Source organism: Pelecanus crispus, chromosome 5 (genome assembly GCF_030463565.1).
Source record: "Pelecanus crispus isolate bPelCri1 chromosome 5, bPelCri1.pri, whole genome shotgun sequence".
Lineage (NCBI taxonomy): Eukaryota > Metazoa > Chordata > Aves > Pelecaniformes > Pelecanidae > Pelecanus > Pelecanus crispus.
This window is the reverse complement of record NC_134647.1, coordinates 43552416-43568056: the sequence shown is the minus strand read 5'-3', so window position 1 is coordinate 43568056 and position 15641 is coordinate 43552416. Positions and strand designations below refer to the sequence as shown.

The window sequence follows — 15641 nt, the reverse complement described above, 5'->3', positions numbered from 1 at the left end:
GAGACTGAAAGACTCATAAACTCATAGATGGGTGAGACAAAATCTCACAACTTCAGACACTGGCAAAGTAAACAGCCTTACCTGAGCTTTCTTGCCCAAGGCTACTCTTGCAGACAAGGCAGAGAAATGGGCTTTTCTAGGGAGACCTATTTTTGAGTTCAGGCTGGCAATGAGGTGAACTGAAGAATGCTCAAGAAATGGGCTCAATCTAGAAGCAACCTACACAGGCAGCGCATCTGGACTTGGGACACGCTGGCACTGGTGTCTCTGAAATGGAGGGTTGAGGTTCCAGGTGAGCGGAGGTCCCTCACAACCACAGTTGGACTGTCTGGTACCTAAACTCCATCTGAGTCCCATTACACACACCTCAACCCTTCAGGCTTCTTTCAGTGCACCACTGAACACAGAATTAAGTCTCTTCCATTTCCACCCTAGGGAACCATCTCCAACACCCAGAGCACTCACTGATATCCACAGATGGAGACCTCTGAGCTCACTCCACTGTCCCCTTCCAGCTTCCTCTGCCCCTGGACCTGAGTCCTCCTGATCTGGGGAGGTCCCGTCATCCCACGGGTGTCCCTCACTGGCTAACCACTGCGTTTCAAGATCCTGCCAGCAGCTCTACCTTTTCAGCTGAGAAATATTCCCCAGCCCTAACCCAGAAGGGCTGGCAGCCACCTCCTGACCTGCACAAGAGAGGAATGTCAGGCATGTCGTGAAATACAAGTCCTGCTTCCCGGAACTGTCAGGCTCCATTAGCGCCAGAGGGGCCTGACAATGTAAGGGTTTTAAACCCCAAACCACCGCACTAGCAAAGTTCCCCTTGCTAATGAACCACCCACAAGGTGAAACACAAGCCCAAGGCACGAGCAAGGCGTGTGCAAGGGAGACACAGGCAGACGTGCGCACACAGACGTTCTTCTCTATCTATTTTCAGAGAGGCTCCTTCCCCCTTTGTGAGGCACAGCTCTTTGTTTGCTTTTTCGGTGCTGCATCCTCAGCCTGCCTTTAAAATTAAACCAAGCCTCAACTCCAAGGCACTACCTTTGTTCCATCATACTGGAAAACAAAGCAAACCTAGTCAGAGAGCCAACTAAGACTGTGGGAGATGTTAGATGTTATTAAACCCTAACACTAACCGATTCTTGTTTAAAGTGGTATTTGATGCAGAAAGCATAAGAAAATGAGTGCATAAAGATGCAAGAAGTCATCCCTAAGGTCTCCCAGGAACTAAGTCAGTGCCTCCAAGCCCCAGGTTTATGAGAGCCCTAGGCTTTCCACCCCAACTCAGGGGTCAGTCACTTATAACGCAAGGACAGATGAATGCATGGGTCATATCACCACATGAAGTGCACGCAGTGCACATGAGCAGGGGGAAGACAAGGAGAGAGGGTCTGGTGAAGAGGACTTTGTGGAGTAGCTGAGGGAAAGGAAAAGTCATGATTTAAATCCTCTTTAACCTAGGGCAGAGCTGAAATCACTTCATATCCCTGGAGAACACTTGAAAGACCCTGCTACTGGTCTCCTCTTACTGCTTTCCTGCCAGCCCTGTGCTCCAGCAGCACCACGTTGGTCTTATCTGTGGATGCAGAATGGGTGTGGGAGAGGGGTGACAAAGGTTGGGGGACTGGTAACAAATCTCTCCATGCATTTAAAGGGTGGCTTCTAGCAGTGGCAACAGAAGCACTGAGGGACCAGGGGCTCACGGGGTCAAACACCATTGAAGCAGGGGTCTAAGCTATCTGACCAAACCCCGTATTTTTTGATGCAAGTATTTAAAGGGAGAAGGAAAGGAGCATTCAAACCACTGTGAAGTTATATATTGACCATGCAGGCTTTCACCATCAGTTCTGGGCTCTGGGGATTCTGGTGACCATCCTGAACCCCTTCTTTTCCTTTGTGTGATGAGACCCAGGATGCAGTGGACAGGCTCCAACCCTGGGTGAGAAGCAATGCACAATAGGAGAGGGCAGCAATGCAGGGCTGGGTCACTGCAGGAGTCCTGCCTCTCTGGACCCTACCCACAGCATTGCTTCACCATGTAAGTTCACGTATTGAAATAAAAAAAATGAAGTGGCAATTCAAAAGCAAACACCATAGTGTCATATGCTGTTAAGAACGTATCAGAATATTTCTCCTATTCCTTCACCAGTCCCCTACTTCCTCTCCACCCCCACCAAAACCCCATGCAGCAAAGCATCCTGCCCTTTAAAATGTCTGTATTTATCTTACTAAATACTCACACTATTTGGTGATAATCCATTTGGTAGCTTTTTCGAGGTCCAGATACCAGAAAAAGAAACCAAGAAGAAAAAAAATACCCACAGATTTACCAATCAAAGATGGGAAAAAAAAGGACACTAGCACTTCATATACAATCCAAACAACATGGGAGGAGATGTGCTCACACATTACACAAATCTTGAGAGAACAGCCTTGCAGGAGACTAAAGCTTTCTGTGCTCAGTGTAGTGTCATATAGTTGTGTCTACACTAATACGCTTTGCAGATTTAGGAATAAGCAAAGCTGGACTCTAATGTGCAGTACACTCAAGAGGTCATTAGGAAAACAGTACAGGCATCTGCAGTTAACTAAAAAAATCAGTGGAATTATTCATGTACAAAAAGTTTCAGGAATGTGCATTTGGGAGGAAACAGGTACTTAAATTAATCCTTTCCAAATGAACATATGCAATAAAAATGGAATTAACACCTGTGAAGATAAAATACTTCTGCTCCCTTACATGATGATGCTTGTATTGCATTTTCAGTTGTTCCTAATAAGATTCCTGATAGCTCTGAAAACATGACATCATTTCTGTAATGGTGCAAAGAACTGCAAGTTAGACAAGGCTTTACTTCTTGATCTTGTGGCATTGTTTTGTACATCATTTTCCCAGTTAATAACAAACAGGATTCAGGAACCTTCTGACCTCCAGGAGTTTGGAACACTTTTTTAAGGAGGCAAAAGAAATATCTAATACCCATTTTTCATGACAGCATGTTCAAAAGTAACCTTAGTAGAAATGAGGAGAAGAAGGAGATGTAGAGAGAAGTGGCTCAGAAATTGTGTGCTCAACAGGCCAGGGAGGGAAAGAGGGCTGTGAAGACCTGGTAAGTGAGTAACAGCAGTTCACATCTAAACAAACAAGTTATTTTAATAGCTCTGCAACTTGAGCATTCACATTAATATAATTTTATCCTGGATAATATCAACATCTAAAGATCAATGCAATAATGGGATTTTATATAATTTTTAGACTTCTGGTCCCTACACATTTTATATCTAAACGAGGCATATCTTATTTTTTTCTGCTATTTTGCTTTTATTTGGTAGGAATGTCAGTCAGTCCTAAGGCTTTTTTTCCCTGCATCCCCTCCTCTTCACCTTCTTGAAGACAGGTTTATGCTAAGAACCATCCTCCGGATTTTTTCTTCGTTCTTTAAAATATTAGCTTTTACAGCACAGATCTTGTCTTGCTGGTCTTTAATCAACTGTTCCAGTTCAGCCAGATCAGCTTTTAATGGTTCTACAGCACTGTCTGTGATGCTGAAAGAGACACAAAGAGCATAACGTTATTGAAAACATTATGCTGCTTCAGGTTACTTAAGCCTCCAAGAAAGTATATTCAATACTTGAAAGTTTGCAAAGAATTTAATTGCAACCACCCTTCCTGAAAGAAAGTTTAGAATAAGAAGCACAAAGGGAAAGCTAACAACATGGACAGAGTAGAATATTGTGCAAGAGAGATCACCCACAATTCAACAGTAAACAGTCACTTCTTGTCTAATCTAGTTTTTCTGCTAAAATCCTGCTTTCTGCTAAAATTCTGCTAAAAACTGCTTTGTGGTTATTTCACCCCACACTATGCATACATGAAGCACTTCTTTCACTTTACCCAGCTAAAAGCTGCAACCACCTGGCACAGGGATGAAGCAGCACCTGACTCTGTGGGACATAACAAGGACCAGAGATGATGTGGATGCCCCATCTTTGGAAGTGTTCAAAGTCAGGTTGGGTGGGGCTCTGAGCAACCTGATCTAATTCAAGATGTCCCTGCCTATGGCAGGAGGTTTGGACTAGATGATCTTTAAAGGTCCCTTCCAACCCAAACCATTCTATGATTTTAAGGACATGCACCTTTTACAGGGGCCCCTGGGTCCTACCATGATACACATGGTAACAGCCATCCCTGTGGGCCTCACCACAAGAGCTTAAATTAGAGAAGCACGTGGCAGAGAGGGACAAATACCACTGCTGTGGAGATTGCTGGTCTGCTACCAGCTATTTTCTACAATAAACCAGCAAGCCAGTAGCAAGACACCAGCAGCACCAAGCTACAGCAGGTAGACATCTGAGAAGAGGCAAGGTATATGAAAACTGGCCCATCACTAGCTGCTGACAAGGGCAGGCAATCCCACACTAATAGGAAGTTTAATAAATCCTATGCTAATAAACCACAAGTACATTGACACATCTTAAGCGAATGGGGCTGTTTGGCTTTAAAACAAATGTGCCCCTTTCTGTAATGCTTTGCTGATCTTCAGAAACACTGATCAGCCAGGGAAATGACAGACTGAACTAGCCTGCTGTCATTCTGAATTTACCCAGTCACTTTGAGAACTCATTAACTAAAGTCCGCATCTCAAAATCATTTAGTTTTCCCCTCCTTTCTACCACATTAGCATAAATCACAAAAAGCATCGCTACAAATTGCACTAACATTTCCCCAATGGGATCCTTCAATTGTCTTTCACAGAAGCAAAGAAAGCAAAGACATGCATCCAAATTTGAGTACATATGGGAAGCATTGTCTTCTTGATGCCTGATACTCTGTAATTCTTTCCTGAAGGATTGGACATGCCTTAGCACTACACTGATCTGATCAGCATCTCATACGAAACCTTGTGAAGTGCTGTGGCAATCTTAGCTCATGAAAGGGAACCGAGTGGCTCTGCTGAGGGGATGCTAGCCTGCCCACAGTCTTGCACGAACAGCTGGCCATTGTAAAGCTTGGTTTGACATAAATCTGCAAACAAAATCAGCTGAGCCGCTCCTTCTTCCCGCTCCCTCTCTCCTTCTGCACCAACATCAAGGAGACTGTCTTATCCTCAGTACACTTTGCCTGGAAACTCAGAGGACATACGAGTCCAGTGAAGCATGTACAGTCACTGTGCTGGGAAAACAGCTGAAGTACAAATGACTTGTTTGGCAAGGCCCAAGTGGACCCACTGAGTAAACACATGCATGGAGAAAGGCCTGAGACTTGCTCCCTATCGCTAGGTGTGGTGGAAAGATGAGTGAGTCAATGCCTCAGTTTCTCCAGGCATAAAATAAAGCCAAACACCATTTCCTTTCTCTTTACAGGTGTGGTGCATTCTGAGGCCAATCACAGTTTTAAAGCTTGTCAAGGTTTTGGGATAGAAGGTGCTATGTAAGTGCAAGGAATTAACATCATTCCACTTTATATGCAAACCAAAGCCTTAATTCCCACTCCAGCCAGTGGACTAAGCCAGCAGCTGTAAATTTCCAACATTTAACACATTGCTACCTACCTAGGTAGGACTTAGCTAAGAATACCACACATACTTGCTTCTGCATGACTGAAGCATGTGGATTCAGAGAGCAGCAAATCTATCTGGGCTGACTGTGAATCCAAGAAGATCGATATATAGATATGACAGAGTTCTCAATTCTTGGCCAAGTAAGGAGGGGGGCCAGCAAAACCACTACCATGGACTTCCGGAGGGCAGACTTTGGCCTGTTCAGGACACTGGTTGGGAGAGTCCCTTGGGAGGCAGTCCTGAGGGGCAAAGGGGTCCAGGAAGGCTGGGCCTTCTTCAAGAAGGAAGTCTTAAAGGCGCGGGAGCAGGCTGTCCTCATGTGCCATAAGATGAACACCAGGGAAGATGACCGGCCTGCCTGAACAGGGAGCTTTTGCTGGGACTCAGGGAAAAGAGGAGAGTCTACCACTTTTGGAAGAAGGGGCAGGCAACTCAGGAAGAGTACAGGGATCTCGTTAGGTCATGTAGAGAGAAAATTAGAAAGGCAAAAGCCCAGCTAGAACTCAATCTGGCCACTGTTGTGAGAGAGAATAAAAAATGTTTTTACAAGTACATCAACAACAAAAAGAGAGCCAAGGAGAATCTCCATCCTTTGCTGGATGCAGGGGGGAACATTACCACCAAGGATGAAGAAAAGGCTGAGGTACTTAATGACTTCTTTGCCTCAGTCTTTAATAGCCAGACCAGTTATCCCCAGGGTTTTCAGCCCCCTGAGCTGGAAGACAGGGACGGGGAGCAGAATGAAGCCCCCATAATCCAGGAGGAAGCAGTTAACGACCTGCTACACCACCTGGACACTCACAAGTCTATGGGGCTGGATGGGATCCACCCAAGAGTACTGAGGGAGCTGGCAGAGGAGCTTGCCAAGCCACTCTCCATCATCTATCAGCAGTCCTGGTTAACAGACGACTGGAGGCTTGTCAATGTGATGCCCATCTACACGAAGGGCTGGAAGGAGGATCCGGGGAACTACAGGCCTGTCAGCCTGACCTCGGTACCGGGGAAGATTATGGAGCAGTTCCTCTTGAGTGCGCTCAACAGGCATGTGCAGGTCAACCAGGGGATCAGGCCCAGCCAGCATGGGTTCATGAAAGGCAGGTCCTGCTTGACCAACCTGATCTCCTTCTATGACCTGGTGACCCACCTAGAGGATGAGGGAAAGGCTGTGGATGTCATCTACCTGGACTTCAGTAAAGCCTTTGACACCATCCCCCACAGCATTCTCCTAAAGAAGCTGGCGGCTCATGGCTTAGGCACGTGTACTCTTCACTGGGTTAAAAACCGGCTGGATGGCCGAGCCCAGAGAATGGAGTTAAATCCAGTTGGCGACCGGTCACAAGCCGTGTTCCCCAGGGCTCTGTTTTAGGGCCAGTCTTGTTCAATATCTTTATCAATGATCTGGATGAGGTAATTGGGGGAAAAGTGCCCTCAGTAAGTTTGCAGATGACACCAAGTTGGGCGGGAGTGTCGATGTGCTCGAGGGTAGGATGGCCCTGCAGAGGGACCTGGACAGGCTGGACCGATGGGCTGAGGCCAATTGTATGAGGTTCAACAAGACCAAGTGCCGGGTCCTGCACTTGGGTCACAACAACCCCAAGCAACCTACAGGCTTGGGGAAGAGTGGCTGGAAAGCTGCCCGGCAGAAAAGGACCTGGGGGTGTTGGTTGACAGCCGGCTGAACATGAGCCAGCAGTGTGCCCAGGTGGCCAAGAAGGCCAACAGCATCCTGGCTTGTATCAGGAATAGTGTGGCCAGCAGGAGCTGGGAAGGGATTGTCCCCCTGTACTCAGCGCTGGTGAGGCTGCACCTGGAATACTGTGTCCAGTTTTGGGCCCGTCAATACAAGAAAGACATTGAGGTGCTGGAGTGTGTCCAGAGAAGGCCAACAAAGCTGGTGAAGGGTCTAGAGCACAAGTCTTATGAGGAGCAGCTGAGGGAACTGGGGTTGTTTAGCCTGGAGAAGAGGAGGCTGAGGGGAGACCTTATTGCTCTCTACAACTACCTGAAAGGAGTTGTAGTGAGGTGGGTGTTGGTCTCTTCTCCCAAGTAACTAGTGATAGGACGAGAGGAAATGGGCTCAAGTTGCGTCAGGGGAGGTTTAGATTGGATATTAGGAAAAAAATTCTTTACGGAAAGAGTGGTCAAGCATTGGAACAGGCTGCCCAGAGAGGTGGTGGAGTCACCATCCCTGGAAGCGTTCAAAAAATGGGTAGACGTGGCACTTTGGGATATGGTTTAGTAGGCATTGTGCTGTCAGGTTGATGGTTGGACTGATGATCTTAGAGATCCTTTCCAACCTTAATGATTCCTAGTTTTACTTTCATTAAAAAAAAAATCCAGCTACCAAGCCAGGAAACATGAAATTAATTATTAGTCTACCCTTAACTGGTTTAGTGGTGGACTTGGTAGTGTTAGGTTAATGGTTGGACTGGATGATCTTAAACGTCTTTTCCAACCTAAATGATTCTATGATTCTATGATATCTAGTTCATGTTTAAGATCAGAGACACAACTGGAAGGGAAGTTCAGTTTTTAAGGAGCATAAAGACACATTGGTGAGACAAGTAAGGCCAAAGAAACTGTTTCTAGGCTTGACCTCCTTGTTTCTATTATGCACACCACCTTCACCCTCATGGCTTTCCAATGTTGTTTTTTAACCTTGCACAGACAACTGTCATTAACACCACTGCAGAACACACTGAATTCAATGGCACAAAGAGAGCAGGTTGTGATTCAGGAATCCACTCCTAGTCCCAATTCAAAAATCTACTTTGTTTACTAAGCATTTCCCCCATTGCTCCTTATATATTTGTGAGAACAAGAAAACAAAACATCAAGCCCTCTCACCTCACATAAACATTTGCATCTCTGCTGTCATGTACATCATATGAAATTGAGCTGAAAAGACCTTAAGACTTTAACACTTCAAAAAACAATTCAGACTGCAAAAAAATTCCCCAAACCACAAAAATGACTGATGACAAATTTGCTTTGAAAATTAAGCAAAACTCTCCTCTCTCCTAAAAACAGAAATCTGTCTTGAGAGATAAATCAAACTTTCCCTGACCACACTCACCTTTGCTCTTTCTGTAGAGCTTCTGCATGCTGTTTGTTCTCGTGCCGCCACATCTGCAACTCGTTCTTCATGGCATCCATGTCTTCTTGAATGTAATCCATGATCCTGCCAAGTGTAAGGGCACTCCGGCACAGAGTCTGAATAGAGACCTGAAACTTCTCAATTTCTTTGGCTACCAAGTCTCTCTCTTTCTTCCTAGCTGCTTCTGATACAAACGGCTTCTCCTAATACAAAGGATGAAGAAGGAAAGCATGAAAACTAGGAAAAATGTTCGTTGCACATGAGGTATTGAATGAAGAATGTTTTAGAGACCATTAACTGTGAAGTATCTGGAGAAATGTTTATGACAGTCTGCAATGAAAGAGAAGAAACAAAGCAATAGTCTAGAAACAGATAAGCAGAAAGCATGCCATACCAAAGTCACCACTGCTACAGAGGACTGCTACAGAACTGTGCAATAGCATCAGCAATATTAAATTGCTTTTCAGACGACAAGTGCACAGAAGTAAAATTAGTATTTGATCCCATAAATGATCTCATTGATGTTCTCATTCTTGACATGATCTTTCCCAAAGCAGTGGGAAAACCTCCTTTGCATTCAGTCATGGTTTACTTCAACCTATTTCTATATATCGAAAGGGAAATTTCTGTGGCTTTAATGTGGTATCATTGAACAGAAGCTCTCAACAGATACGTAATCCTCAACAACACTTTTGTTATCAATCTGCTGCTGCCACTGGCTGCCATGCATTTGCCGTGTAAATCACACATACATACATACATCCTCCCCCTGCGCACTCTATGGGGCAAGGCTGGACTGTCACCGTGTCACTCCAGAGCCCTGCACCAGGACTTGGTGGATTGGCATTTACTCAATATTGGTGCAACTCACAGTGCATAACAACACTAAAAAAAAGGCCATGTTAAACTCTGGAGGAAGATGATTACAAAATCTGAAAGGCAGTAATTTGGAGAAGCAGGCATCCCCGCTCATGATGTTATAGGCTACTACACCATAAACATTCATTGGACCTGCTTGCCACAGTGTTTTGCTGCTACTTAGGAGCTACAGTGGATGCTGAAGGGCACAGCCTCCTTCTAATTCTCTACATCAGTCCCTTCAAGATGCCTCTCTCCTTCCACTGTCTGTATCTGGATTTCCAGCTCCTAATGCTGGCCCTAATAATAGCACTTCATGCTGCACAGCTAAAATAGATGGCGGTTATTCCATGCCTTGTACTTCTGTTAACAGTGGTTGTAAAATCATGCAGGCTGCAGATGTGGCCTCAATAAACTCCACTACTCAAAAATAATTTGGTCTTGTGCACACTTCCCTCATGTGCAGCCAGCAGAGTCTCTGCGGTCAATCTCCTGAAGCCTCCTAGCTTACTGCAAGTTAAATACAGAGAAAGTGTTTGCTAAAGCAGCGAAGTCACAAAGAGCAAAAGGATGCCATAAAAAGAGCAAAGTGATGCCACATTGATAACAGTGTAATAATCTTATTCCAGGAAAGCCTTCCCTGAAAACAACAATCATCATTAAAGAAAAGTCTGCTGGGTTTTTTCTCCCCCATCAAGAAAAACAACCTAATTTTTCTTTCTTTCCAAGAGCCCTACAGGTCGAATTCCCAAACCGAGTTTTTTCTTTAAGACACACAAAGCTTTAAGTAAAGTTTATTTAAAGTCATTTTGGTCATTTAATGTATGCTGGAAAACTAGAAAGGTCTTTCTCTACCACCCCAACCGCAGGATCAACCAATTCCTAAGCACAGTTCCTAGCGGCTATATAAACACAGAGGTGGCAGCGTGCTTCTCTCTCATGCTGGGACACCAAATCTACCATGCTGTCCCCTCCTGCCCTCCTACCCAATTGGCCTGTCTTCCTGTGTGAGCTGTGGGCTGTTTGTTCAGCTGCATTTGGAGGCAGCAGGGACTACTGCCAAACACATTTCAGCAGCCCTTGGCTTACTGATGAACTCATATATATATATATTTTAGAAAAATACTTCTAAAGATTTGAAGGCTGAGATTTACTTACGTCTGATGCTTGTGTTTTACCACACACGCAGCGCATGAAAACTGTGGGACTTCTGAGTTTACTGCGATTTTATAATGTTAAAATTGTTTAATTAGGAACTGAGCTGAAGTGACAAATGCTGCTGAACTTGTGACCTTTGCTTCCTAAGTCAATCCATGAGTGCTGGCTAAACTGTTAAAAATAACACTCATCTTAATTCCTTCTCACTCGACCCATACCTCTCTCACAGAAGCAGGTGTTTCATTATACTACATTACACAAAACACGTTATTTAGATACTTTCTGGAACCATCCATGTGTTTGCTATCCTTTATGATGCAAAGATGAAAGAGCTGCTTCTTGACCCATTTCATCCCCCAAGAGCTGGTGAGCACCCCCATTCCAAGCACAGCTGCTTAAGGTTGAGCAGATCTTCTCCCCTGGGTCTCCTCCTTGGCCAGCCTCTGAGCACAATGGCCAACAGTGTTCCCATCAGTGTCATCCAGCTTCTTTCCCTGTTGATCTTGCAGCTCCCCAGAGAAAAGAGCTTTTGTCTGAGTGCCCCTGAAGGCACAGATCACAGGACTGGGTCCTGCACACCATCCATTTCCTAGGGCTCAGCACACATCTCAGGTTGACAAGAGTTTCTCTCCTGGAAATATTTTTTTGCCCCACTGCCTTGCTGCAGCTAGTAAAGATGTATGAACAGATCTGCACTCTCACAGTGTTTCAAAACCCTTGGGCTCTCTATTCTAACTGTTTTCCTAGTCCTTGCTACATGTTGTGCTCCACCAAAGCCACAGGCAAGGCTTAATCCATGGCACCATACTTTCCACATGTAATTGGGAAGTTACCTATAAAGACATCACCCTCAGTTCAGCAGCAGAGCAGACTTGTATCAGATCCAACAGCTTCCCAGGAAGAAGTCCCATTGCCTTGTTTTCCCTCTCCTCCTAAGTGCACCAAACCCTTACCACTTTCCTCCCCGCCATCCATTATAAGAAACCACAGCCAAGAGATAAGAAATTTGTTTCAAATACAGCTATCTCAGAAGCGAGAAGACTCAGCCAGTCTATTATCTGAGGATATAGTTGGGTGTGTGAAAATCTGAAGAATGGTTCATTTTTGTTTTCCAAATGCCAGGTTCAATGTTTTACGTTCTTGTAATGCTGGCATGACCTCTCTGATACCTAGACAGTCCAAGCAGTCACACTTCTCAACATCAGCACGTATGGTATGAAAATAAAAAATAAAAAAGAAGTGAAAATCCCACAATTCAGTAAACAAGCAAACCAGAATTGTATACTTTAAAACATAGATCGAGCTAACAATTTGAAATATTCCATGCTAAAATACACAGCTGCTTGAAAAGCTCAGGTGGAAATAAAACACTGTGGAATATTTTCTATGAATCAGGAACATGCCCTTAAAGTGTATTAGTAAATATTCAAAAATAATTTTAGTGTCCCTGTAACTCCAGCAGACTCTTTGTGTAGTTCTGTTCTTCAAACCTGACGTAAAAAGGACAAAATATTATCCCATCCAAAGTTATTTCAAGTACTGAAACATACTACCACTAAAAATCTATTAAATACTATTCAGACTTAAACAGGTACATCAACAGGCTTGTTAAAAAACCCCATGTCTTTGAAACACATCCTATATATCTAAGCAGTGTAAGAACATGCAAGAGTTTTTCAGTATCTCTCTGTTTAAAAGAGAAGCACTTAAATTTCAAGCTTCCAAGAAAAATTTCCCAACACCTGAAGGTGCAGTAGCTCAGCTGGCACATTGTTGTCCCTCCTCACACAAGTTAAAAAATAACTATCAATTCTTTCTTTCCTTTCACTGACACTTGTGCTGCCAAGATGCCATGTTACATTTCCTGCAGTCTACAGAATGCCGAGGTCAGGACAGAGAATTATCACCATGAAGCACTCAAGCTTTGCCAGCTATTGCTGATTATAAGTAATTAAAGGGGAGTAAAAAGCCATACTGTCTGTTCTCAGTTTCATAGTTACAGTTATGGGTTAACATCTATGTGGGACACTCTTTTAAATCACTAAGAATTATGGCAGATGCTTTATTACAACACGCAACATGGGTGGTAAGAGTCCTGAATGCCACCTTTGCTCACTTTGCACAAACATGTAACAGGATATATTCAGTTTTAAGAAAAATGCCAGAATCAGAATTGTTCCAGTCTATTTAATTAGGCCGTACACCTCAATGAAGTCTCCTTTCACAAAAGCCCAAGAATCAATAAATTATCCCCATATAAAATCCTATATCACTTCTGTAGGCCCAACAAGCTTCCTTTCCTTCGTGTTTTTCATAAGGCACCAAGATAAACATTTATTTTGGATTCCTGGGAAAAAGTCTGCCTTTCCCATTACCTCAATGCGAACAGAACACAACACGGACTTGGATGCAGGGACCTGAGAAATTAAAAAACTGGAATTTTCTTTTTCTTCAATGAAGGAGAAATTATCAACAGGGCTCCAGAACCCACCAGAATTTACTTGTGTTTAATTTACCCTCACTAAAGCAATTAGTATAAATATTGCAGCATGCACAGCTCCATAAAATGGATCATTCACAAGACATCCATTTCTGATAGCTGGGCTGTTGAGGGCATTTGAAATGCCTAAGCTAAAGAGGTGGCATTTTTTTCCTCACTGTTTGAAAAGTTTATTTCTAGAAACAGTATTTGATTAGTTTTATATAGCTTCTCCTTTGTTTCCAATATTTAAATTAACAGTTTTTAAATATGAATCAAATTAGAACAAACATCCATCAAGCACTTAATAGTTTCTACAGCCCCTTTTAACTATTGTATTATGTCCCATTATGAACACAGACCCAAGTAATCATAGTTTTATTGAGCTATACCATTTCCCCCCTACCTCTTTCTATAGGACAGGACAGAAACTTCATTTTGGACAAGTAATTTTGATACATTCAATGCAAAAACAACAAGGTGGGTTTTTTTATTGTACAAAATATTTTTTGATCATAAAGGCTGTTTTCTTTTCCTGGTTTTTACAGAGTCTGCATTTTAAGTAGATTGTAACTATCCACTAGGGATCACCATAAGAAACTCTTTCACAGAAACACAGGGAAAACAGTAAATGTTAAATCATTTCAAATGAACAGGATGCTTTTTCTCCTTATGCCAGGTACCGAGTTCAGTAACAGGCCAAGGAATCAGAGACACAATGTTCTTTACCATTAGATTTACCAGAGTTAGTCTGACCTGCTTCTGAGTTGGAAGGCACCAAAAGAACATAAAAGGATAGCTCTCTAAAGGGGCTTTTTTATCTTTTTTTTTGGGGGGGGGGGGGGCGGGGGGGGGGTCCTCCCAGTTCACATCTGATACCTATAAAAAGAGCTGGACTTTTCAGACATACGTACACACCCCACCTCAGCCCCCAGAGCCAGTCTGCCTTACTTCACATTCAGTCCATGTTGGGGAGAAGTCAGTTCATAAAGCCTCGCATATTTGGTGCAGTATTCAGCATGCTAAGCAGAATCCTATGAGTCTGGCCACACACATGCCAAGAGACAACTCCAGCGGTAATTAACTATAGCAGATAGTATTAATTCAGCCATAATGGCATATTGGGTGCCAGTCCTGCCCAGCTTTCCTTTTCTGCTCACACTGCTGAAACTCTGGGTCTACAACCTCCTTCTCTTGAAACAGCAGCCTCTTCCCTGTTCAAAAAGAATTTGCAATAAAACATGTTCAGGTAGATGTGGCACTTCGGGACATGGTTTAGTCTAGTCTACCCTTGATTGGTTTAGTGTGGACTTGGTAGTGTAGGTTAATGGTTGGACTGGATGATATTAAAGGTCTTTCCCAACCTAAATGATTCTGTGATTCTATGTTCCTTGTGTTAACCAACTGCTTTCACACCAGTCTATGCCCCAGAAGAATATCCCAGGCAAACCCATTGATAAGCTTCTTGAAATACGTGAAAGTCACCTGTACCGTGTCCTACAACACAGTGCTGCTACACAGGTTATGCACTGCATCCTCTCCTAGGGATGGAAATCACAGCTGTCCCACTGCGCTTTTATATATCCTTTCTGTTTAACATAGCCATCCGCTGTCTCATGTTGTATTTATACTGTACCCACAGGAGAAAACATTCTGTGTTTTCATGTGCAAAGGCCACAGCAAAGGAACCATGATACCAGGAATATCACAGGAGTGACACAAATCCTGTTCCTGTGTTCACAGCTTGTAACACCATTACTTGGGGACCACAGTTTTTTTCTGAGAGTTGGTAGCAGTGTAACAAGGACATTCAAGCATATACTCATTCAATTTAAGCTCCTATGGTGCTTGTCCATAACCAGACTGCTGGGTACAGTTGTTCTTTTTTAGAAATTGCATTCTTGCACCAAAAATTTCTCACTGCGGCTTTATTCAGATCACTGCGTTAACGTCACATCATCATGAACAGAGCTGTCACACAAAGATGAAAGCCCTTCTGCAGGTAACTCCTATTCAACTTTACTGTCAAAATTACTTATGACATATTAAGCTGGCAGGATGCTGAGAAGCTGTGGTCTTGAATGGTGAGCCTCTTCAAAATACTTAAATGGTGGGACATATGAATACATCTGGTTAACATGACAAGTTACTAATTGCATTGACTAGAGGGGACACCCAATGTCGTGCAGCTGATGGATTAATGTAAAAATCAATGACCTGAAGAACTTTAATCAAACAGAATCAGCAATGATTGTATTTGTTCTAAGCTTAGAAGTACATACTTAATTTATCACATTTGTAATTAAAGTTAATATTATCCAGGTGCTAAGCTATTTAATATCACTCGTTCCTAGCACAAACCTCAAAGCTGTTTCTTTTCTGAAGCCTGTGAACTGTATTTGGTAGTGCAAAGATGGGAATTCTGTGATCCCACTTGCTTAAACTATTTAATAACCTGCCTACATTTTCCACACATCAAATAAAT

General features: G+C 43.3%; 1 protein-coding gene across 3 annotated transcripts in view; it reads right to left on the bottom strand.

Annotated features, from left to right (window-relative positions):
* Nucleotides 1–3151: 3151 nt before the first annotated feature.
* TRAF3IP1 (TRAF3 interacting protein 1) overlaps nt 3152–15641 on the bottom strand; it is a 46761-nt gene continuing 34271 nt past the window's right edge. For 2 of the 3 annotated variants that reach the window (XM_075710702.1, XM_075710698.1), the window contains 2 exons: nt 8641–8864; nt 3152–3549 (listed from right to left, as the gene is read on the bottom strand). In XM_075710702.1, the coding sequence (XP_075566817.1) occupies nt 3384–3549; nt 8641–8864 (390 nt within the window). In that variant the 3' untranslated portion in view covers nt 3152–3383. The remainder of the gene's footprint in view (nt 3550–8640; nt 8865–15641) is intronic. The other variant, XM_075710700.1, reaches the window with a different exon arrangement.